This window comes from Suncus etruscus, chromosome 17, assembly GCF_024139225.1.
Source record: "Suncus etruscus isolate mSunEtr1 chromosome 17, mSunEtr1.pri.cur, whole genome shotgun sequence".
In the NCBI taxonomy this organism is placed as follows: Eukaryota; Metazoa; Chordata; class Mammalia; order Eulipotyphla; family Soricidae; genus Suncus; species Suncus etruscus.
Genome location: NC_064864.1, coordinates 32,913,899 through 32,940,728, shown reverse-complemented (window position 1 = coordinate 32,940,728; position 26,830 = coordinate 32,913,899). Strand labels below are relative to the sequence as shown.

The following is a 26,830-nucleotide window of genomic DNA, read 5'->3' as shown; positions in this document are numbered from 1 at the left end:
ACCCTAATCTGAGACTTTCAGATTCCAGAACTGGATAAAACATTGTTTATATTATGTGAAAACCCATCTAAGGTATTGTTTAACTTAGGTCAAGACAGATAAAGAAATGTTATAAATCATTTTACAGTAATAAATTCAACATTAAAATCGAACAGTTCTGTGACAGTAGAACCCAAATTTCACTCAAGAAGAAACAGATAGCCTGAAAGTTTGTATTAAAAATACTAGAAATGGAGCCAAAAACTTTCTCACAAAAAATTTCTACAGAGTCTGAAGGATGGGTGAGTGGTGCCCTTGCAAACATGAGTCTATGAGTTCAACCTCAAGTGCCACCTACATATAGACAGTTTGATACTGTCTGTTTTCTATTTCTAGTGCACATCAATTAGGATGTTCAAGCACCACAACTAAGTTTGAAACTCCTGGGAAACACTGCAACTAAAAGATGTGTAAGGACTGCATCAGATGCCTCACTGAGTATCTGAGTGGCATCCCTCAAGCACTACAATCATGATTGTGAGTACCACGACTAAAATGAATGCAACCCCCAGCAAATAAATAAGAAAACACTCTAACTAAAGTGTATGACCCAACCCAGCATGAAACCTCTTAATCTATGTGTGACTGAACCCTGATCACCACAACAGCAGCAATGAAGGGGAAAGGGAAAAGGAAAGTGGGAAAATAAGGTGCAGATGGCTTCACCACTTCATTCCATCAGACTCTAAGGTAGAAATAAAATGCCAATTTTTTTTATACTCTTCTAAATACTAAAGAAGAAATAACTCTCTAACCAATAATTTCACCATTGTCTATTAATACTTTGTGACAAAAGCATTAAAATAAATTGTAGCCAGTATCACTTTTTTGAACACAGAAACATTTTTGGCAAAAGATTATCGATTCAAAAATCTCTAAGGCATAAAATACAATAACAATCAAGTGAGTTAGATATGAAATGTACAGTTGGTTACTTTACAAAGTATCAACCAGATGGTTAACTTTAAGGAACAATTTCTGATCTAGGGATATCTAGAAAACTATAAAATTATTTCAAGAAGATTTTGGCATTTTAGACAAAAGAAGATAGATAGCACTCATCAGTACAGATGAACATCATCAATTCACTAAGTGCCTGATGAGTTCAAAGAGGTAGCAGATGGGTGAGTTGCTCGTTAGGCTTGAGATGGAACACCCACCCTGCTGTGGGATATGAATGTTCCTGATTTCTTTGACTTTTTGAATAAATTATGGACACATACTCAGCTCACTTGACTCTCAGGACTTCAGATCTGAAACACATCATTAACTTTCCTGAAAATAACAGGAGCAAATAGTAGATGATGAGATTTCTCGATTTCCATAATTACATTCTGATACAAGAATAATTATCATAATGTGCCAGGTATATGTCCTGCCCCAAAACAGGCTGTCCACATCTTCTCTCTTGAGATGTGTGTTTTTTTTTTGGCTCTCTCTACAATGAAGACTCCGCGCTCTCTCCTGACTACATATTTTACCTTACCACTCACCTTACTTCCCTTTCTTTCCTAATAAACTTGTTATACTTTAAAAAAAGTGTGGCTTAAAGGAAACATAGTTCAGATGTTTCCTAAACTCATATTAAAATTATCAAAATATACTTCTGATACATACTTGGCCTTCTGGCAGAATATGTTAGGACAGAGGTTAGGGTGTTTGTCTTACAGCAACCAAATCCAGTTGGATCCCGGTAAAACAAATGGTCCCCCAAATCATGCCCCAAGTGATATCCCTGAGCACAAGTAAACCTTGAACATGAATATGACCCTAATGCAAAAATATAATAATGTTGGTCTTCATCCACAGTTCCAAGCTCACAGCTTCCTCAAAGACATGGTATTTCCTTCAGTATTGGGAGTGGTAAAGATATCAATATTATATTAATGGAGCTAATTTAAAAAACACCTGAGAATGGGGATTTGATATTAAGAAAAGCAGCATAAATAATGGGTTAAAATTTCCATCTCTTTTCCCATTGAGATGGTGAGAGGCTAGATATTGAGTTAAATTGCTAATGACCAGTAAGTAAAAAAAGTCGTGTCTATGTAATAAAGCCTTCATAAAAACTCAAGAGGAAAGAGCTTCAGTGTTCCCCTATTCATTGTTTCCATCTGCCTATTGATCTATATTCGTTAGTATCATCTAACATAAATAATTCAACATATTATATAAACAAATAACTATACAAATAACAAATAATATAACATAATAAATTGTGCTCTAGTAAATAAGTTGATTTCCTAATCATGTGTGTCCTTCTACCAAAGTAAATAAACCTGAGGAAAGTGTCCTGAAAAATCTCTAACTTATAGTCAGTTGCAAATGAAGACACAAACAGATAAACATGAATAATATATACACACTTTGTGTTTTCATCCTCTGAAGATTTGTGACTAATATGCAAAATAAAAACATTATAGTACCAATAAACTGAGTAATTTAAGAACTCTTGGGGGCCAGAGCAATAGAACAGCAGGTAAGATGTTTGCCTTGCATGAGGCTGACTCAGATTTGATCTCCTGTATCTCATATGGTCCCCTGAGCCTACCAGGAGCAATTTCTGAGTGCAGAACTAGTAACCTCTATGTGCCACCAGGTATGGCCCAAAAACCAATATATAAATAAAGAATTATTGGTACATGATGACTATTCAAATCTTTGCAAAAAGTGATATGAACAATCACTATCATAGAACTTCCAAATGAGAAATAGTGACAGAAGATTTAGATAGCTTAACCCCCATTAACCATATTTCCTTATTTCTGTAAATGTTGACTTTCAAGATTCTGCTTAACACTCTACTCACTCATTTACTTCCCCATTCAAGCCTTCCCCACTTCTCTCATTCTCCTTTTAAAACATCTGCTCATTTTTGGCTAAAATAAGAAATAGTTGAGCTCAGCTCACTCTCTTTCCTACTGCACAAGCTTTTACTTAATAAGATTTTACCTAGTGGGCAACTTTACTTTTGATAAGACAAAGAAAAAACATTTAACAAAATCCATGATCCATTCTCAGAAAAGTAGAAATATTTCCTCAGGGTCAAGAATGTAGCTCAGCAGTAGAGTACTTGCCTACCAAGTGTGAGAGTTCTGTAAATGGAAACACACACACACACACACACAAAACACTTAATGTTCAGAGAGTGAATACTTTCCTCAAAATACCAAAAACAACATAAGGATAATCTGTAATCACCACTTCTGTAATAGTAGTGATAGAAGAAATTAATACAGGTTTTCACTGGGATAAAAAGAGAGAAAGAATATCCAGGTAGAAAAGAAAATGTAAAACTATTTAGATAACTAAGTCAACTCTATAAGAAATGGAAAGTAAATATGACAAAAAGTTATTAGAACAGGAACAAGCCAATCTGTGAAAATTGTAGAACAAGGGCCGGGCGGTGGCGCTAAAGGTAAGGTGCCTGCCTTGCCTGCGCTAGCCTTGGACGGACCGCGGTTCGATCCCCCGGTGTCCCATATGGTCCCCCAAGCCAGGAGCAACTTCTGAGCACATAGCCAGGAGTAACCCCTGAGCATTACCGGGTGTAGCCCAAAAATCAAAAAAAAAAAAAATTGTAGAACAAAAGACTGAGGATGTGGCTCAGCAGCACAGCACCTGCGTTTCAAATGTGAAATTTTAGGTCAATTCCCAGCACCACAAATAAAAAAATCTGCAGGATATAAAATCAATACCCATAAACTAGATTTTATTCCTATATATAAAAATGAATAGCAGAACATTAAAAAATTAAAGCAGTATCATTGGGCCACAAGACATAGTACAGGAATAAGCACTTGCCTTTTAGCATGCCAGCCCCATGTACCATGGTCCCTTGAGCACCAACAAGAGCAGCTTTGGACGCCTCTGAGCACTGCCAGAGTACTCTTCCTGGGCTAGAGCAGCAAATTATCACATACAACAGTACCAAAAATACAAAATAATTAAGAGAAACAGGAGGTGTTTTAGACCTACATAGTGAAATCTGTTTAATACTCAAAAAAAGTAAAATAGCCTAAAGAGAAATATTCTATATATAGTCAATATTGTTACTTTCAGTTTTGCAAACCAAGCTACAAATTCAATGATTCCAATTTCAATCAATGTCCCAGTAGACATTTTTGTGAAGCAACAATCTGATTTTTAATTTATATGAAAATTAAAAATAAGGAAGAGGCAATATATATACAAAAAGACTACTTATCTAATGTTTAAAATATACTTCTTATAAAATGAAAATATGTATATTCAAAAAGTTATGTTCCCTAAATAAGTATAAAATACAGGAATAACAAATTAAAGGTAATGCCATAGAGAAGACAGTTATTCAACAAATGTTAGAGGCAAATGAATGTTCATATACAAAAAAAATGACATTACATACAGATTTCATACAATATATAATAAGTAATTCCAAATATATTATAAAATCATATTGTAAAAACTATAACTATGAGCCTGTAAAAAACTTCTAGAAGAAAAAGTATAAGTAAAATACATTGCAATCCTGGAATAAGTACAAAAACTTTAGAACAAGAAAATGTATTTAAAACATTTGAGGGGGCGATTTTGGCCACACCCTGTGATGCTCCCAGATTACTCCTGGCTATGCGCTCAGAAATCGCTCCTGGCTTGGGGGACCATATGGGACTCTGGGGGATTGAACTGCAGTCCATCCTAGGTTACCGCATGCAAGGCAGATGCCCTACCTCGTGCACCACCACTCTGGCCCCTAAAACATTTTTCTGAAAATAAAACTTACTTTATCAAAATAAAAAATATTTGACCTAAAAGACAATGAAAAATGAATAGACAATATAGACATTGGGAGAAAACAATAAATATGTATCTGATATATTATCAGTATTTAGAATAAGCTTGCCTATAAGAAATCACCTCTTCAAATGGACAGGGGACTTTAGTAAACTCTTCAGCAAAGAAGATAAATGATGCTAAGTAAGAACATGGGAAAAATAACATTTAAGCTATAATAAACATCTACTAAGCAGCTAAAATTAAGATGACACAGTGTTGGTATTATAGATAAAATATAATTTTCATATTCCAGGTAGAAAAGGAAATTTGGTATGATCACAATGGATTTTTATTTGGCAACATGGTAGCAAAATGTGCCCCAGCCCCAGCCCCTGGGCCAGAAAGTTGTCACCTCCAATGTCCATATGCTCTCTAATCCGAAATACACAGATCTCCTTTTTTCAGGCAGATTGGCCATAGCACTTATACCTCTCAGACAGTATACAGCTTCAAAACGCAGTCGTGGGTTGACAATTATCTAAGCATGCTCAAATTATCCTGCATTATTAGAAAATAAACTGAAATGCAGATGTTCTGTTGTCACCATTTGGTAGAAACAATTCATCAGATCACTTCTCAAGTAATAGGGAACCTTAAATTCAACAACTAAAACCCACAAATGCAAAGAACAAGGGGAGACAGGATATTTGGAATGTTTATATATTTAGAATAACTCTAATTCCTATATTCTGAAATGTAGGAATACCAAAATGTGAGAAAAGATGGAAAAGGAAAGAACAAGTGGTGAAAGAAATAACAGCAGACAGAGAACTTCCCATTCTTCCCACTTTCCCACTTCCCACTTTGACAGCTGGAAAGAGGCAGCTGTGAAAATTCAAGCAGCCAAGAGAGTACCAAACAAAATAAACTCAAAAAGAACACCATGGGGGCTGGGGGGAGAACACCACCAAGACATATAATAATTGAAATGGCAAAAAAAAAAAAAGAAAGAAAGAAAAATTCTTACAGCAGTAAGAAAAAAGAAAAACCTTAAATGTAAAGGAAAGAATGTAAGAACCACATCAGATCGCCCATATAAAATGGTCCAGGAAAAAAGAATGAAATGGCATATTCAAGTAACTGAATGAAAGAAGTTTTCAATCTAGAGTCCACCACTCAAAAAACCTCTCATTTTTGCAAAGAATGGAAAGGTAAAAAACATTCTCAAACAAAAAAGAACTGATGCGGGGAGGGGGGAGGGGGATCAACAACAGAGCAGGTAAGGCACTTTCCTTACAGTTGGCCAAGCCGGGTTCAATCCCCAGCATCCCATATGGTCACCTAGGCATCACCAGGAGGAATTTCTGAATGTAGAACTAGGAGTAACCCCTGAGCACTGCTGTGTGAGGCCAAAAAAAAACAACTGGCAACATTCATGATTACCAAACAAATTCTAAATGAACTACTCAAAGGTCACTTATATAAACTAAATAAGCAATTTTAGAAGCAACAACTCTTCCTACACTGTATAATGGCACAACAGCTCTTTCTGATAATAGTTTCCTTGAATTTAATTGAATTACTCTTCCATCAAAAGACACAGTATAGAGGGCTAGATTAGGAAACAACCCCATCCATTTGATACTTACAGGAAACACATCTATAATCTATAATCTCAGGACAGACACAAAAGTGCCCCAAGCAAGATTATTTGGGTGAAAACTACAATGGCTCCCTCTGTTCTCGTAACAGTCAAAATAAATAAAATTGTTAACTAATCTACAAATATAGGATATTCTCACTATCTGTGGTATGTAAAATAGCAAGGAAAGAGAATGGGAGGTAACAAGTGTGGACAAAGCCTTGGTCCTGTATGATGGAAAGAGAAGAATCGGAAAAGGAGGTATAGTGGTAACATAGGGTCAGAGGCCTTGGACACTGTGATGATATAGAGATATGGTAACTGTATAAATCAAAACTGTAAGAGTCACTGGAAGCATGTCCCAAACTATAATAAGCACATTTTTCAATGAGTTTTATAAGAAGTTGGGGTGGAGTAGAGAGAACTTCAGGACTTCAGTGGAAGGACTCTGAGACTGGTGGTAGATTTGGAATTAAAACACTATATGCCTGAAACTCTATGTCTAACAATTTCTAAATCATAGTAACTAAATTTTAAGTCATGATAAAAAAATATTGTACCTAAAATTTAACTAACAATTTTGTAAAGCATGGTTCTTTAATTAATTGTTTAATTGTTTGATACAAAGAACTGCTGAGATTGTAAGATAAATTTTTTTTGTTTGTTTTTGAGGGTGTCATACCTGGCAGTGCTCAGGGGTTACTCCTGGCTCTATGCTCAAATCACTTGTGACAGGCTCAGAAAACCATATGGGATGCTGGGATTCTAACCACTGTCCTGCATGCAAGTCAAAAACCCTATCTCCAAGCTATCTCTCAGGTCCCCTCATTTTCTTATTTTATCTTTACCTTCTAAAGGAGCCACTTCTAGCATTGTTACCTAAAGTCTGGTGCCTGAGCCTGGCACACCTTTGGAATCCATGCAGTACCAAAAATAAAACTCATGGTTTTTCACATGTAAGGTGCATATTCTACCAAAAGGGCTATCTCCTTAGTCCCAAGCTCTCCTACTTTAATCTCTTCAAATTATTCCACAGTAATCTTTCCGCTTTCAACATGTAATATTTCCAACTGGGATAATACTTCATAAAGGCACTTTCTCTTAGAGAAATCAAGGTTACTCAAGAATCTTGACTCACTTCTCCATGTGAATATTTTCTCCAAAACGCTATACTTAACCCACCTGAATTGAAATTAGGTGGTCCTCAATGTTCGTCATTCTTCTATCAATGTCTATATTTATTGTAATATATATTTAACTATCAGGCTAGATCAGGAACCATAAACAAGAAGAGATAGGGCCGATAACATTAATTATAACCTTATAGGGAAGCAGAGACTATATATAGAACTTCGAGTAAATTCATCCTTTGTAATATATTATTAGAATCTGAAAGAAAAATTTTTCTTCAGTGATTTTTACAGAAATAATAAAATAGCATTTTATAAATATAAGTCTATAAATAAGACTATAAATATAAGTCATGTATAGCTATGTTGTTTCATAATAAAAATAAAAATGTAAAAATCTAGACAGCCACGAAAAAAAATTCTTCTGTGCCTATCCAAACACTTTTTAAAAAGTATATTATCAGAGAAAACCTTGAACTTCAGCGCCTGTAATTCTAAACCATTTTTAATTTAAACCTAAATCATAGGGACCAGAGTAGTGATGCAGCAGTCGAGCGTTTGCCTTGCACGCAGCTGGCCTAGCATGGACCACGGTTCTATCTCCTGGTGTCCCATATGATGCCCCAAGCCAGGAGCAATTTCTGAGTACATAGCCAGGAGTAAACCCTGAGCATAACTGGATGTGGCCCCCACAAAAAACAACAAAAAAAACATAAATTATAAAAGTGAGAAGGATATTCTCCCATTACCTGCTCTTCCCGCTCCTTTTCTTTGGGCTTATTTCTGTAGACTCTAACTGTGGTGGCATCTTGGGATGGAATGGCAGAGATCTGATGCAGTGGCATGTTCATCCCAACCTTCTACCTGGTTGTCTTCTTTACAACAAAGAATCTCCAGTGGTAGAGTCATTTTGGGCCATTGACTTCAAGCTAAGAAGCATAAAAAAAAAAAAAAAAGAGCAATAAAAATCTGAGCTAAAACATATTTTAAATTTCAATAGTCAGCATTTTATACTTATTTTCAGATTTGTACTCAAATTAGATATAGTGTTTGATGTAAGTAACCTCTTGGTCTTCAAAAGTGGAAAAATATTAATATTAATAGGATAAGCTAAATTTTAATAATATGAGAATGCCTGAAAGAACCTAGTGTACTAGGTACATAAAAATTTGGGTATTAATTTTCCACTGATTACTTAATTTTTAAATATAGCATTGCTATTCTATGGTATATTTAAACAAACTTTTTTCATTGACCAAGCATTCATCCTTGTGGAAGTAGTAATTTTTTCAAAAAAATGGCTGTACAATTCTTAACATGATGCTATTCATGTTAGAAAGTCTAAATAAAGTAAGACTGGGACACAGCTCAAGTGCAAACCTTGTATGTGTAAAACTGGTTTTGATTCCCAGAAATATACAACACACACACACACACACACACACAACACACACTTATATTAACTACAGAAAGTTTATAATCCTAAAAGTCTAGACTAAATCACCAAAAATCTACACTTTCCAAATTAGTAATAGATAAGTGAAAAAGGCCAAAGGGAATAAATATTTTAGGCATCACATGCTGTATTTCTATCTCTTCAATTCTATCTTAAGATGAAGTTATCCATAGTTGGCATATATATGAATAAAAATGGTATGTTTCGGGGCCGGGCGGTGGCGCAAGAGGTAAGGTGCCTGCCTTGCCTGCGCTAGTCTTGGAAGGACCACAGTTCGATCCCCCGGCATCCCATATGGTCCCCCAAGCCAGGAGCAACTTCTGAGCGCATAGCCAGGAGTAACCCCTGAGCGCTACCGGGTGTGGCCCAAAAACCAAAAAAAAAAAAAGAAAAAAGAAAAAAAATGGTATGTTTCAATAAAGCTATTCTCATAACAACCGGTAGTAGAATAAATTTGGCCCAGGGGCCTAGAGTTCATTAATCCCTGCTCTAAGTATTGTCCAGGAGGAAAGAAGGTCATCAAGACACTTTTGGAACCATGAAAAGGTTAATCTTAGAGAAAATAATAGCATCTGAAAATATTTAAGGATTTCAGATACACCTGGCTTTTATTCTGTTTTTCTCTCACAAACCTCCAAACTGCCTTGATGAATTTTAGGTTCACTATCTCCTTTCCAACCTCCACTGATTATGTATACAAAACCAACTGCAAACAAGCTGTCCAAATTACTCAGGTTTAATGTGTTAATATCTCATGTTGTTCTAATTTTAACAAAGATTGGACACTCTAAATTAAAATCCCATATTTAAAAATAGGTCAAGGGTCAATCCCAGCCACAGTACTGACACTAGCACTACATGACTCCTCAAGAGGCCACGAACTCCCAGGTGTGTAAATGGGGGGACAGAAGAGAGGGGAGGGGATAAAAGGGGAGTGGAAAAGAACGAAGGAGGGGATTAGGTTAGGCTTCTAATTTTGTGATTTTAATTCATCAACTGTGCATTAAAGGTGTAGGTAAGGGGCACTATGTGAGGATACACGGAAATAAAAAAATAGCTAAAGTCATATTTGGAAGCAGTCATTCATGGTATTTGTGACATTGGTCCCACTCCTGAAAATATTACTAAACAAGTTGAATAACAACAGTATTTAAAAAGTGGATTTCTTTCATAAGATCTTCTAATCAACAAGCAAAAGGATTAAAAGAAAACAGGAAGGGAACAACATATATGGGAAAATATGCTAATATAAAATTTCTTTATTTGACCCAGAAATTCCATTCCTGAAATATATTCCATTGGTGGTGGTAAAAAGCTACACAGTAAAGGGTAGCGTTCATTCAATGACTGAAACCCAACTACGAACATTTTTGTAACCATGGTGCTTAAACAAAGAAATTCTTATTAAAAAATCAGAATTTCAGAAACAATCTTGAAAAAGTATAAAAGTGGGTTCCAGAAAGATAGTACAGAGATAAAGAACGTGCCTTGCAAGTCAAAACTTAGATAAGATTCTATCATGGTCAGGGACCTCCCCACCAGGAATGTTCCCTGAGCACAGAACTAAGAATAAGCACTGAGTACTACTGGAGGTAACCCCAAAACAAAACAAAAAAATGGAAAAATTCATACTTCCTAATTTCAAAACTTATTAAAAATAAGTACCAATAAAAGGGTGTGATGTTAAAAGGTACATATATAAATTAATGGAATAGAATTTCCCATAGAATTAACATGTCTTGGAATAAATTATTTATAAATCATTTAACTAATAAAGAATTTGTATCTAGTCTCTAACTACTTAAACTTGGCCATGACCCCACACAGAGATCACATAATTAAATGTGTTTCTCAAAAAAAAATCGGCATCAGTAAAAAGCTTCAAAAGAGTGATGATAAAAAATTAATTCAAAACACAAATGTAAATATCAGAATGAGACATAACTTAATTATAGAAATATTTAAAGACAAATACTTATTGACAACAATGTACATGGATCAAAGTTTTGATACATTGCTGGTAAAGAGCATGCAGTTTTGAAAAATAAACTGATTTTTCTTCAAAAATATGGCTATCATATGACTCAATTAGCTGATTCCAAGTTTTTCATACACAACTCCAAAATAAGAGGAATTGACACTAGTGGTAGGATAGGTAGTAAAATATTAAATGTATAAAATTCAACTATCAATAACTTTGTAATTCAATATAATAACTTCCATTACTTTGTAAGTCACAGTTCTTTAAATAAAATGTGCAATGTAAATATACCCATATAAAAACACATACATAGAAGTTCATATCAAACACTAAAAGTGATTTTCTATAACTTAATAAATGGAGAAATAAAGTCTTATGTATAACTCAGGAATAAAATTGCTACATAAATGTATCTTAATAACATTAAGTAAAAGGTCCACACATGAATTCATTACATTTACATGAAATGCCAAAGTAGGCAAATCTATAGACTTATGGATAGTAGACTAAAAATTATCAAGATTAGGGAAGGTAGGGATGAAGGAGTCAGAAAGGGCTAAAAGTATGTTTGTTAAGGATAATGAAATGTTCTAAAATTTATTGCATACTAAAATAAAGAGCCAAGAAATATACATCTTAAATTAGCAGCAAAATATGTAAATTATATCCTGATAAATCTGTTTTTAAAAAAATATAGACATAAGATGGTTGCCTGTCTTTGGTGGCCATTTCAGGTCTGGGTCAGATGGAGACAGGGACCCTCAGGTACCTCTCATCAAACATGTCTGGTGCTGCCTACAGGGCTTTTTCTCATCTTCCCCTTCAATCAGCCCTCCTCTTTCTAAACCAAAGACATTTTAATATATATATCATACAGTTCTAGGCAGATGGATCTAGCACTTCTTTCTCATAGAAAATATCCAGCTCAAAACCCAGCTAAAAAAAACAATGAACTAGTTTTTAATTTTTGGTTTTGGTTTTTCAGGCCACACCCATTTGATGCTCAGGGTTACTCCTGGCTGAGCGCTCAGAAATTGCTCCTGGCTTGGGGGGACCATATGGGATGCTGGGAATCAAACCACAGTCCTTCCTTGGCTAGCACTTGCAAAGCAGACACCTTACCTCTAGTGCCACCTCGCCGGCCCCTGTTTGTAATTTTTTAAATTTATTTTTGGGCCACACCCAGTGATGCTCAGGGGTTACTCCTGGCTATGAGCTCAGAATAGCTCCTGGCTTGGGGTACCATATGAGACATTAGGGGATCAAACCACGGTCTGTCCTAGGCTAACGCAGGCAAGTCAGATAGATGCCTTACCACTTGTGCCACCACTCCAACCTCACGTTTGTAATATTTTTTATCATATTTAGATAACCTCATAATTTTAAGAAACTAACCTCTAAAGCGGATGTACATCTACTTATCTCTTATACAAACAGTTTAATAGATCACCTTCTTAAACAACCCGAAACTCTAGCATTCCAACCCACCAAATGCAAAGAACAAATAAAAAACTGAGGAAGACACCTGAGTTGGGTACTTGGAGAGAAATCTGGCAAATTTTCAAATCTACCAAAATGCCTGAGCCTTATAGATAAGGATCTAAAATGAACACTTAATGTTTTAGCAACAGAAATCATGCCTGTGAAATTAATAAATTTATAGGTAAACAATTCAACCAACTTAAAAACTCTCTTAAAAGATGAGAGAATTCATACAAATAGAACTGATGGAACTAAAGTCATAGTAAGCAAGTCATGGTAACAGAATTACACAGGAGGAGTATTGCATAGAGAAGCATAAAGACAAATCAAAATAGAAAGGAGAGACAAAACATTGGAAAACAATGCAAGGTACTCAATGAACAAAGACAAGAGAAATAATTTCCAAATTATAGCATACCAGAAGAGGAGGAAAAATGAAAAGGGAAAGGAAAGATCAAGTAGTGATGGAACAGCAGAGAACTTTCCCTCTCTCTGGAGTCTGCTGTACAAATCCAAGAGATAAAAAGAGTGCCAAACAAAATAGACCCTAACAGAACCACACCAAGACATATAGTCATCCAAAAGAAAAATAAACAGAGAGATAGACTCTTTTAAAAAGTAAGGGAAAAGAAAAACCTCAAGTATAAAGGAAAGAAATCAGAATTAAACCAGATATTCCATTTGAAACAATCTAGGCAAGAGTGGAATTATATATAAAACTGCTGAATGAAAGAAACTTTCAATCTAGAGTCCAGCAAAACTCTCATTTACACGGGAGGAGGGGTTAAAAACATTTTTGAACAAAAAAAGAACTTATTCATGCTAAACAAACCTACCCTAAATGGACTACTCAAAGAGAAATTACATAAACAAAATCCCTAATTGTAACAGCAACAACCCAACACAATATAATGGTACAAAATCCCTGTCAATAATTTCTTTAAATATCAATGGACTAAACTGTCCCATCAAGAGGCAGAGAATAGTGGGTTAGATCAGGAAACAAAACCCAGACATCTGCTGCCTGCAGGAAACAATTAAAGGTTTGTTTGGGATAGACACAGGCTAAGAGTAAAAGAATACAAAACAATTATACAAACTACTGGAAAAAGCTGGGACAGCCATACTTATAGCAGACCAAATTGAATTCAACCATAAAAAAGTACTTAAAGACAAACATGGACACTATTTATTAATCAGGGAATAACAGATCAAGAAGTACTAACTCAATGTTTATGCACCAAATAGAGCCAGCAAAATGTAAGGCTTTTGCTCACATAGAGAAATATATGAATGGAAACATAATAGCAATGGGAGACTTCAATATGCCATTATCACCACTAGAAAGATCCACTAGGCAGAACACTAGCAAAGACACAAGAGCTCTAAATGAGAAACTAGAAGAATTGAATTAAACGATCTATTCAGGGCCTTTCATCTTCAAAAAGCTGAACATACAGTTTTCACAAGAGCACATGGAACCTTCTCTAGGATAGATTACATTTTATACACAAGTCTAAAATTATATAAATTTACAAATATAAGAATTATAGATGGGAATATATTAAGCTGAGAAGCTTCTGCACCTCAAAGGAAATAGCGCCCAGGATACAAGAGCCACCCACTGAGTGGGAGAAACTATTCACCCAATACCCATCAGACAAGGGGCTAATCTCCAAAATATACAAGGCACTGACAGAACTTTACAAGAAAAAAACATCTAATCCCATCAAAAAATGGGGAGAAGAAATGAACAGACACTTTGACAAAGAAGAAATACAAATGGCCAAAAGACACATGAAAAAGTGCTCCACATCACTAATCATCAGGGAGATGCAAATCAAAACAACGATGAGATACCACCTCACACCCCAGAGAATGGCACACATCACAAAGAATGAGAATAAACAGTGTTGGCGGGGATGTGGAGAGAAAGGAACTCTTATCCACTGCTGGTGGGAATGCCGTCTAGTTCAACCTTTATGGAAAGCGATATGGAGATTCCTCCAAAAACTGGAAATCGAGCTCCCATACGATCCAGCTATACCACTCCTAGGAATATACCCGAGGAACACAAAAATACAATACAAAAACCCCTTCCTTACACCTATATTCATTGCAGCACTATTTACCATAGCAAGACTCTGGAAACAACCAAGATGCCCTTCAACAGACGAATGGCTAAAGGAACTGTGGTACATATACACAATGGAATATTATGCAGCTGTCAGGAGAGATGAAGTCATGAAATTTTCCTATACATGGATGTACACGGAATCTATTATGCTGAGTGAAATAAGTCAGAGAGAGAGAGAGAAAAACGCAGAATTGTCTCGTTTATCTATGGGTTTTAAGAAAAATGAAAGACATTCTTGCAATACTAATTTTCAGACACAAAAGAGAAAAGAGCTGGAAGTTCCAGCTCACCTCAGGAAGCTCACCACAAAGAGTGATGAGTTTAGTTAGAGAAAGAACTACATTTTGAACTGTCCTAATAATGAGAATGTATGAGGGAAATGGAGAGCCTGTTTAGAGTACAGGCGGGGGTCAGGCGGGGAGGAGGGAGGCTTGGGACATTGGTGATGGGAATGTTGCACTGGTGATGGGTGGTGTTCTTTACATGACTGAAACCCAAACACAATCATGTATGTAATCAAGGTGTTTAAAAAAAATTCATTAGCATCCCAGAATAACAGCTATTTTTGCCTTTGGTTATACAATAAAATTGATTTCAATGAAAAAAAAAAAGAATTATAGCATGGGGCTGGAACAATGGTGCAGTGACAGGGCATTTGCCTTGCACACGGCTGACCCAGAACGGACCTCAGTTCCATCCCCCAGCGTCCCATCTGGTCCTCCAAGCCAGGAGTGATTTCTGAGCACATAGCCAGGAGTAAGCCCTGATCATCAACCTGGGTGTGGCCCAAAAATAATCATTTAAAAAAAAGAAATATAGCAAGCATCCTATCAGAACACAATACCACAGAGATTCAGATGTATTGTAAAAAGAAAATGTGGCAAATATATAATTCCTGGAGAGGAAACTACATGCTCCTCAACAACAGCTTATCAAAGATAATATCAAGGAAGAAATAGATTCCTTGAGACTAATGATAATGAATAAACAAATTGCTAAAATCTATAGGGCATAACAAAAGCAGTAATTACGGGGAAACTCTTAGCAATATAGCCTACATTAAGAGAAGAATACAATAATAAACAACCACCAAAGGGCTGGAGCAATAGCACGATGGTAGGGCATTTGCCTTGCATGTGGCTGAACCGGAATGGACCCAGGTTCAATTCCCTGCATCCCACATGGTCCCCTGAGCCTGCCAGGAGAGATTTCTGAGCACAAGCCAGGAGTAACCCTTGAGCGCTGCTGGGTGTGGCCCAAAACATAAATGAATAAATAAACACACAAATATTTTTTTAGAAATTATCCCTAAAGGGACACTTTAAATATCTGGAAAACCAATAGCTAAGGAATCCAAACCAAAGCATTAGAAAAATAACCAAAAAACAGCAGAAATCAACAATATAGAAACAAAAAAAATATAAAGAATTAATGAGACAAGGAGCTGGTTTTTTGAAAGAATAAACAAGATAGACAAATTGCTGGCAAGACTTAGAAGGGGAGAAAAAGGCAAAATACTCAAATAAATGAGATCAGAAATGAAACGGGAGAGGTTACAACAACCTCAAGAAATCCAAGATATCATGAGTGCTTATCATAAAAAACTGTATTAAGTTAAGCTAGAGAACTAAAAGAAATGGACAGATTTCTGGAAAAATATCATATCCCAAAGTGAATGAGGAAGAAGTAAAAATCCTAAACAGACCAATCACAAGAAAGGAAATTGAAACAATAATTAAGAAACTCCTGGGGGGGGGGGCAGAGATTTAGCACAGCAGTAGTGCATTTGCCTTGCACTAGGCTGCCCTAGAACCAACCTCAGTTCAATCCCTGGCATCCCATATGGTCCCCCAAAGTCAGGGATGATCTCTGAGCGAATAGCCAGGAGTAACTCTTTTTTTTTTAATATAAATCTTTATTTAAGCACCATGATTACAAGCATGTTTGTAGTTCAGTTTCAGTTATAAACAGAACACCACCCATCACCAGTGCAACATTCCCACCACCAATGCCTCCCTCCTACCCCACGCCTGCCTGTATTCGTGACAGACATTCTACTTCTCTCATTCTTTAACATTGTCACATTAGATGTTAGTGTAGTTATTTCCCTAACAAACTTCACCACTCTTTGTGGTAAGCTTCAAATTGTGAGCCGGTTCTTCCAGCCCTACTAGTACTTAATTCTATTGTCTCTGGACCTTATTACAGTACTGTCTTTAATTTTTCTTAAAACTCATAGATGAGTGAGACTATTCTGTGTCTATCTTTCTCCTTCTGACTTATTTCACTTAACATAATAAGATTCTATGTACATACATGTATAGGAAAATCCCATGATTCAGCTCTCCTGATGACTGCATAATATTCCATTGTGTATATATACCACAGTTTCTTTCGCCATTCATCTGTTGAAGGGCATCTTGGTTGTTTCCAGTGTCTGGCTACTGTAAATAGTGCTGCAATGAATATCAGCGTAAAGAAGGGATTTTTGAATTATATTTTTGTGTTCCTAGGGTATATCCCTAGGAGTGGTATAGCTGGATCCTATGAAAGTTCAATTCCCAGTGTTTTGAGTAATATCCATATTGTTTTCCATAATGGCTGGACTAAATGGCATTCTCACCAGCAGTCAATAAGAGTTCCTTTCTCTCCACATCCTCACCAGCACTGACTGTTCTTGTTCTTTGTTATGTGTGCCAGTCTCTGTGGTGTGAGATAGTACCTCATTATAGTTTTGACTTGCATCTCCCTGATGATTAGTGGCGTGGAGCATTTTTTTCTTGTGTCTTTTGGTCATCTGTATTTCTTCTTCGAAGAAGTGTCTGTTCATTCTGCCCATTTTTTGATGGGGTTATATTTTTTTTCTTAAGTTCTATCAGTACCTTGCATATCTTAGATATCAGCCCCTTCTCCGATGGGTAGAGGGTGAATAGGTTTTCCCTATATGGCTTTTGTATCTTAGGCACTATTTCCTTTGAAGTGCAGAAGCTTCTCAGATTAACATATTCCCATCTGTTTGTCTCTGCTTCCACTTGTTTGGAGAGTGCTGCTTCCTCCTTGAAGATGCCTTAAGTCTCAATGTCATGGAGAGTTTTACCTATGTGTTGTTCTATATACCTTATGGTTTCAGATCTGATATCAAGGTCTTTAATCCATTTAGATTTTACCTTCATACATGGTGTTAGCTGGGGTCTGAGTTTGCTTTTTTGCAAGTGACTAACCAGTAATGCCAACACCATTTGTAGAAGAGGCGTTCCTTGCTCCATTTTGGATTTCTTGTGTTTTTATCAAAGATTAGTTGATTGTATGCCTGGGGAATATTCTCTGAATACTCAATTCTATTCCACTGATCTGAGGATCAGTCTTTATTCCAATACCATGCTGTTTTGTATTGCTATTGCTTTGAAATAGTTTACTATTGCGGAAAGTAATGCCTCCCATATTCCTTTTCCCAAAGATTGCTTTAGCTATTCATAGATGTTTATTGTTCCAAATGAATTTCAGGAGTATTTGATCTACTTTTTTGAAAAATGGCATTGGTATCTTTAGAGAGATTGCATTAAATCTGTACAATGCCTTGGGGAGTATTGCTATTTTAATTATATTAATCATGCCAATCTCTGAGCAGGGCATGTGTCTCCATTTCCTTGTGTCCTCTCTTATTTCTTGAAGTAGGCTTTTGTAGTTTTTTTGTATAAGTCCTTCACCTCTTTAGTTAAGTTGACCCCAAGATATTTGAGTTTGTGGGGCACTAATGTGAATGGGACTGTTTTAATGTCTATTTCTTCTCTATCATTATTAGTGTATAAGAAGGCCATTGACTTTTGCATGTTAATTTTGTAGCCTGCCCCTTTGCTATATGAAGCTATGGTTTCTAGAAGCTTTTTGGAAATCTTTTAGGGTTTTCTAAATATATTAGCAAGTCATCTACAAACAATGAGAGCTTGCCTTCTTCCTTACCTATCCAGATGCCCTTAATATCTTTTTCTTGCCTAATTTCTATGGCAAGTACTTCCAGTACTATGTTGAATAGGAGTGGTGAGAGAGGGCAGCCTTGTCTTGTACCAGATTTTAGGAGAAAGGCTTTTAGTTTATCTCCATTAATAATAATATATAGTATAGGCTTGTGGTAGATGGCCTTGATTATATTGAGAAAAGTTCCTTTCATTCCCATCCCGATAAGGGTTTTTATCAAGAAGAGTATTTGACCTTATCGAATGCTTTTTCTGCATCTATTGATATGATCATATGATTTTTGTTTTTCTTTTTGTTGATAAGGTGTATTATGTTGATTGACTTATGGATGTTAAACCATTCTTGCATTCCTGGGATGAAACCTACTTGGTCATGGTGAATGACCTTCTTGATGATGCACTGAATTCTATTTGCCAGAATTTTGTTGAGAATCTTTGCCTCTGTGTTCACCAGGGATATTAGTCTGTAAGTTTGTTTTTTGGCAGCATCTCTGTCTGGTTTTGGTATCAAGGTGATATTAGTTTCATAGAAACTATTTGAAAGTGTTCCCGTTTCTTCAATTTTATGAAAGAGTCTGAAAAGGATTGGTAATTTTCCTCTTGAAAGGTTTTTAAGAATTCATTAGTGAATCCATCTGGGCCTGGGGTTTTGTTTTGGGAAAGATTTTTGATCACCATTTTAATTTCCTCAATAGAGATGGGGCTGTTCAGATATGCTACCTCGTCCTTATTTAACCTTGGGAGATTGTAAGAGTCAAAGAATTTGTCCACTTCTGCCAAGTTCTCATGTTTCATGGGATAGAGTTTCTTAAAGTACTCTCTGATTGAATCTCTGAAATATCTGTAGTAATTTCTGCCTTTTCATTTCTAATCCAGTTTATCAAGTTTCTCGCTCACGATTTCTTTTTGAGTTTTGCCAGAGGCTTATCAATCTTGGTTTGTTGGTTGGTTGTTTTTTTTTTTTTTTTTGGGGGGGGGGTCACATCCGGCAGTGCTCAGTGGTTACTCCTGGCTCTATGCTCAGAAATAACTCATGGCAGGCTTGGGGGAACCATATGGGTTGCCAGGATTTGAACCACCATCCTTCTGCATTCAAGACAAATGCCTTACTTTCATGCTCTCTCCGGCCCCATCAATCTTGTTTATTTATTTTTTTTGAAGAACCAACTTTTGCTTTTGTTGATCTTTCGAATTGTTTTCTGAATTTCCAGTTCATTGATTTTTGCTCTAAGCTTTGCTATTTCCTTCTGCCTACCTATTTTTGGTTCCGTTTGTTGATCATTATCTAATTCTATAAGCTGTGCCATTAAACTATTCATCTAGGCCTCATCTTTCTTTCTGATGTGTGCTTGCAAAGCTATAAATTTTCCTCTCAGTACTGCTTTTGCTGTGTCCCATAAATTCTGATAATTTGTGTCTTTATTGTCATTTGTTTCCAAGAATGTTTTGATATCCTCTTTAATTTAATCTCTGACCCATTGGATTGAGGCTTTCAGTTTGTCTACTGTGTTTTTTAGATTTGTTATTTCAGTTTGGAGTTTTCTGATTTCTATCTTCATATCCTCTTGATTTTTATTAATGTTCTGTTCAATTCGATCTATGCTTTCTTGAAGTTATGTGAACATTGTCCATATTTCTTCTCTAAACTCCATATCTGAGCGACTAACTAGGTGGTTGGCTGTTTGAGGGTTATCACAGTTACCATCTTAATTTTCTATGCCTGGTATTGACCTGAGTTGTTTCCCCATTGTCATGCTTGTACTGTGGATTTTTCTACGTATGTGGTGGTATTCATCAGCTAGGTGGAGTGCTCCTCTGGCCCCACCCTTTGTGAGTGGACAACTCACCTCAGGAGGTGAGCCCTCAGGGAAGGATGCTGGAGAGGATCAAAGTACCCAGGCCAAAGCAAGCAGAGAGAAAACCCAAGATGTCTGCTGTGCTTCAGAGAAACAGCAGAGTCTGGTAGTTCTATAGTCTCTGGGCAGGGAAGACTCACCTCAGGAAAAGGAGAACCATCAGGGAAGAATGCTGGAGAGGATCAAGGTTCCCAGACCAAAGCAAGCAGAAAGAAGGCCCAAGATGTCTGCCATGCTTCAAAGACACAGCAGAGCCAGCTAGTTCCAGAGTCTCTGGGCAGAGAAAACTCAGAAGTAACTCTTAAGTGTCACCAGGTGTGGGCCCCCCAAAAGACCAAAACCAAAACAACAACAAAAAAAGAAAGAAAGAAAGAAAAGAAACTCCCCAGGACCAGACAAATTTACAGATGAATTTTATCAAACATTCAAAGAATGATCCTTTGTCTCTTCCAAAATATCAAAAAGATGGTAATCCTCCCAAATAACTTCTATGAAGCTAACATCACACTCATTCCCAAAGCTGAAAAAGATACCACCAAGAAAAAAAAGTTACAGGCCAATCTAATGAATATGGATGCAAAAATACTTAACAATGGGCCGGAGAGATAGCACAGTGGTAGGGCATTTGCCTTGCACGTAGCCAATCCAGGACAGACAGGCGGTAGTTCAAATCCTGGCATCCTATATGGATCCCCAAGCCTGCCACGAGCAATTTCTGAGTGCAGAGCCAGGAGTATCCCCTGAGCACTGCCAGGTGTAACACAAAAAAACTTAACAAAATCTTAGCAAACCAAATCCAACAAGACATCAAAAAGATTGTGCATCATGATCAAGTGGGTTTTATCCCAGGGATGCAAAGATAGCTCAATATACACAAATCAATTAATGTAATATACCACATCAGTAAAAGGAAGGATAAATAATACAAATATAAAGAATAAATCATATAAATCAATGCAGAGAAAGCATTTGACAAGATACAACACCCATTCATGATGAAACCCTTAAGCAAAATAGGTGTAAAAGGAACTTTCCTCAAGATAATAACAGCTGTCTATAAAAAGCCCACAGTCAACTAGAAAAAGTCAATGAGAAAAATATCAGAGTCTATCCCATTTAAAATAGTGCTCAGAATTTCAAGTACCTAGGAATCAACCTAACAAGAGAAGTGAGATACTAGATCAAGAAAACTTCAAAATACTTCAGAAAAAAATTGAAGAAGACCTAAGAAAATGGAAGAACATACAAAGCTCATGGATTGGAAGAATAAATATCAAATTGACCATCTTACCTAAACTATTATATAGACTGAAATGCAATACCAATTAAAATTCAAGCAACATTCTTCAAGGACTTAGAACAATCAATTAGAAAGTTCATGTAGAACCATAAAATAAGCCTAGCATGGCCAAATCAATATTGAAAAACAAGAAACTAGGAGGTATCTCTTTACCTAATTTGAAGCTCTACTACAAAGCCAAGTGACTAAAATTGCATGGTATTGAAGCAAAGACAGATTTTCAGACCAATGTCTCAGAATAGAATGTGAGAGACAAACCCTCAAGTACATGGACAAATAATCTTTGACAAAGGAGCCAAGAATTTGAAATGGAACAAAGACAGTCTCTTCAACAAATAGTGTTGGAACAATTGGATACCCATGTGTAAGAAAATGAAGATTGATTCATATCTCATACCTTCCACAAAAGTCAATTCAAAGTGGATTAAAAGACCTTCTGATTAGACCCAAATCCATAAAGTTCACTGAAGGAAACATTGGCAGAACTCTTCAAGACTTAGACCTCAAAGAAGTCTTTGGTGATAGGATGTTAATGGCAAGAGCTGTAGCACCTAACCTAAATAAATGAGATTACATTAAACTAAAATTTTCTTTTCTTTAAATAATAATTTTTATTGTGACCAAAAGTGAATAACGAATCTTTTACAGTAATATTTAAGGTACATAGTGACAATGAATCAGGGCCATACCCACCACCAGGGTTGTCCTCCCTCCAACCCATTTTCCCAGCATGTGCCCCATATCTCCCTCCTTTGGCCCCCAGAGTGCTACTGTAACTGTTCCCCTCTGTGTATAGCTTGTTGTAGATAGGAAATCGATTCTGTTGTTAACTTTAAGTTTGGTGTTTAAGTCTGATAATTTTTTAAGTCCACTCAATGTTCATACGGCTGTTTGGTTCTGGTACCATTCATTTTATTTTCCCCCTCAATCCATGAGGCAGAACAAGATTATTCAAGTTGTGTGGCTCTGCTGGAATAAGAAAAAAAATGTTTAAAAAAGAAAAGAGAAAGAAAAGAAAGGACAGTAACTACCAAAAAAAATAAAAAGCACCCAGCAGCAAAATATCACCAAATTATAACCATAAGAGTGAAAAAGACATAAATAAAAAAGAGAAAGAAAAAAAGGCAAAAGAAGGAATGCTGTGTGGCAAGGTTCCCCCCACACACACCCCTTTTTTTTTTCATAGGCACAGTAAGTATTGGGGAAGTAAGAAAAGGAATTCCCTTGGCCTAAGAAATTCAGGGTTTCACCACCCTTGAAGCATACTGTCATGGGAACAACTACTGACTCCGTACATGCTCATTACCAAAACCTAAGGTCTTTTCTGTGGTGCCAGGAAACTTTCTGTTCTGTTGTGCATGATGAAATCAGGCCTCTGTAGCTAGAGACATTGGTATTTGCCTAGGTCATAGGACAAGATCTAGGATAGTCTTTACGGTTCTATCATTGTTGTAATCAGTCTTCTGTAATAAGTGGTCTTGATTTTTGCTCGGATCCTAGAGGCTGAAACCTAGTAGAGAGTCTTCATTATGGTTCCAGAGGTTCTGCTCAGTCTCAGTTGTCAAAGTCGGACCTCTGTAATTAGAGATCTTGATTTTGTACAAGTCCTAAGCTAAAGCCTAGGGTAGCGTTTTTCTTATTGGTCCCAGGATAATTTCTGCCCAGTCATGGTTGTCAAAGTCAGTCTTCTGTAGTTAGTGCTCTTGGTATTTTTTACAGATCAAAGGACAACATGTCTTCTGATTTCATCTTACCATTAGGTGATGTGATAGGACAACCTGCTCTTAGATAAAATTGTTGTTGTTTCCTCGTTGTCGAGATGTCATATCAGAACTGGTGCAATTTGGTGCCAGAGTGGTGTTAGAAATTTCCCAGGGGAGTTTGGTTCCTCGTGTTTTTTGCAGGAAACTATATCAGTCCTACAACTGAAATCTGGGGTTTGGGGTTGGACAAACACTGTCCAATCTCATGGAGACTGAGTTGTGTCCAAATGACACATATTCAGGGTAGGAAGTGCCCCTGTATTATAAAAAGTATGAATTTTTATCCCTAGAAGATAAGATCTTGTTTCTGTGCATAAAGGTTCCCCTTTTTTACTGTGCCTATACAAAAGCGTATGGTGTCATATTATATTGCTGGTGCATTTGGGGGTAAGAATGACAGGCTACACAATCTCTGTGCTCTGGTTTTTGACTTGAGATTTTATCCCAGGCAAGACTTTTTCTTCTCAGTTTATGTACCAAGCAGAACCAAAACCGATAAGGTTAAAGAAAATATGTATATATAGATATATAATACACATATATACATATTTTACATATGTATATATACATATATATAAAATAGAAGAAATAAGTAAAACTTGCTTAAATGAATTTAAAAAATTAAAAAATAAACTGATGGAGAAGGCTACCTTTATATTTGGGAATAAACACCCCAAGATGCATTATAATAGATATTAAACATACAAAGGCAATATAGGCATCCCAATTAAGTCTTTTGAAATATTCTTGTGGGGGGTGAAATTCAAGGCACTTTTTCATCAGACTGTGATCTTGAGTTTGAGACATGATTTGCAGCATTACGGGATCAGGTAGTGTCCTTGAGCTGGGGATTTTTCTGAAGCTGAATCTGGTACCATGCAACAGTCCACATTTTGAGGGGTTGAGAAAGCCCACATAGGATGAGTCAGCAGGTGTGTTGGTTGTAGGTTCTTACTGGGGCACGAGATGTGGGGCTGAGAGGATGTCTTTTCGTTTTGGGATCTGGGTGGTGGTTTGTTGGACAGGAGGTTGGTTTTGGTGAATAATGATTTAAGAACTGAGGGTAAGGAGAGTTAAATAAGGAGGGATAACAGATGAGGATTGAGAGATGAGAAGATAGAAGGGTTTGTGAAGTGGGGGGAGGGGTAATATAAAAGAGAGGCTATATACACTATAGACATGGATTGTTTACTGTTTATGTTTGGCAATCAGAGAGAAGAGCACTGTATAGAAACTCAGGCCCACAAATAGATATACTTTAGAGATCTATTCCAGTATTATCCTCCAGGTCTCGGGCATTCCATTTCCTTTCCTAGGAACAATCTAAAATTAGGAGCATTTTGGAATCATGATTAACAAAGTACAGTGCGCCCATGTGCTTTTGGAAATGAGGACTAATGAAAAAGGACCCCCCTTGCAAGGGGTCCCTTGCACAGTTCTGTTATGGCCACAGAACGTCCTGTCAGCTAGCTCCCCAGCTAAGAGACTCCCACAGTTACCAGTTGCAAGAGGAACAGTGAAATCCTGGTATCTGGGGTCTGCTGAGTAAACTAAAAAATTCTGTATAGCAAAAGAAATATGGGCTAAAATTAGAAGCTAAGTGAATAAGTGAATGGGAGGAAATTTTTGCACTTACTACATCAGATAAATGTTTGGTGTCTAAGATATGCAAAGTACTCACAAAGGTTTACTCCACAAACCTTAAAAACCCCATCGAAAATACAGAAAGGAAATGAACAGACTCTTCTCTATGGAAGACCAACAGAGGCCCATTAGACACATGAAAAAATGTTCATCATCACTTATCATTTGGGAAATCCTAATCAACACCAATAAAATATCATTTCATACAAGTGAAGATGGCAAATATCAAAACTACTGAGAACAACTTCTGTTGGCAGGGATATGGTGAGAAAACTCTCATCCACTGCTCGTGAGAATGCTGCTTAGTCCAGCGTTTTTCAACCACTGTGCCTCAGCACACTAGTGTGCCGTGAGATACTGACTGGTGTGCTGTGGGAAAATTCCAATTTCATCTGTAACATGCGACTTCAGCATAATTGGTCTACTTGTGAGCCGAAGCGCATGTTACTGATTATAAAAACATGAAGACAGAGAGAGACCGAGAGCTGTTGACGAAGAGCTACATGTGTGTCTTTCTTCGATTCTTGTCAATATCAGCTTTGTGTTCAACCAAAAAGGCCCACTAAGTAAACAGAAATATGAACAATTATATAATACTTTTATTATAAAATAATTTCTTTGTGTTTATTTGTTTCCTATTCAAAAGAATTACTTTATATATAGTCAATATCAGCACAGAGTTAAATTTTTTTTTAACATTTTCTAATCACCATTAGAAAGGTTTGCCTCTTGATATTTTTTTTTTCATGAAAAAAGTGTGCCTTTGCACAAAAAGGTTGAAAAAACACTGGCAGAGCCAGAGAGATAGCATAGAGGTAAGGCGTTTGCCTTTCATGCAGAAGGTCGGTGGTTCAAATCCCGGCATCCCATATGGTCCCTTGAGCCTGCCAGGAGCGATTTCTGAGCATAGAGCCAGGAGTAACCCCTGAGCGCTGCAGGGTGTGACTCAAAAACAAAAACAAAAACAAAACAAAAAAAAAAAGAAAGAAAGAAGGAAGGAAGGGAGGGAGGGAGGGAAAGAGGGAGGGGTTGCTCTCCACAACCCCTTTCATCACAACTCCCTTCACTGTAAACTGTTGCTCACTACCAGATTTGGCTTATGAGAGACCTTGAGCTTGAGGACATTTCCTGATCCGTGACTACTATGAGTTGTTTTTTTTGTCTTCACAAGACCACATCGCAGGCTGAAGCTGTGCTCCGGATTTTATCCACCCCACCTCACCCCTCCTTGTCAAAAGATTTAAAGGCAATTTGTATGTTTCCTTCATATATTTCTTTAGAGGTATTTCCTTAATAGGTATAATGAATATTGTATATTTCCTCATGTAGATGTAGTTTCCCCCCAAGCCTTTTTTGGATTTGTTTAGTAAGAAATTCTAGTAGATAAGTTTCTCTTGGGTTCTGAGTTCGAAGTTAGTGGTTCTGAGTTAGAACCACGTTATAGGGATTGTTTTGCTTGTTATGTTTACCTCCATAATGCATCAGTAGAATCATGTGGCATTATTCCTTTTTGTATAGCCACATTAAAATGAAGGAAATCTTACTTATAGAAAGAAGTTCTTATCTAATAGAGATAGGAACTAATAAATTTTATACTGCAGGGGGGCCTTTCACCCTGAACATTTTTCATAGTAAAGTGACTTAGACTTCAGTCGATCGGACATCAGC

General features: G+C 36.7%; 1 protein-coding gene across 2 annotated transcripts in view; it reads right to left on the bottom strand.

Annotated features, from left to right (window-relative positions):
- Positions 1-26,830, bottom strand: part of MARCHF8 (membrane associated ring-CH-type finger 8) — a 113,470-nt gene that overhangs the window by 59,037 nt on the left and 27,603 nt on the right. For both annotated transcript variants that reach the window (XM_049790680.1, XM_049790681.1), the window contains exon 2: positions 8,319-8,498. In XM_049790680.1, coding sequence (XP_049646637.1) covers positions 8,319-8,420 — 102 coding nt within the window. In that variant the 5' untranslated portion in view covers positions 8,421-8,498. The remainder of the gene's footprint in view (positions 1-8,318; positions 8,499-26,830) is intronic.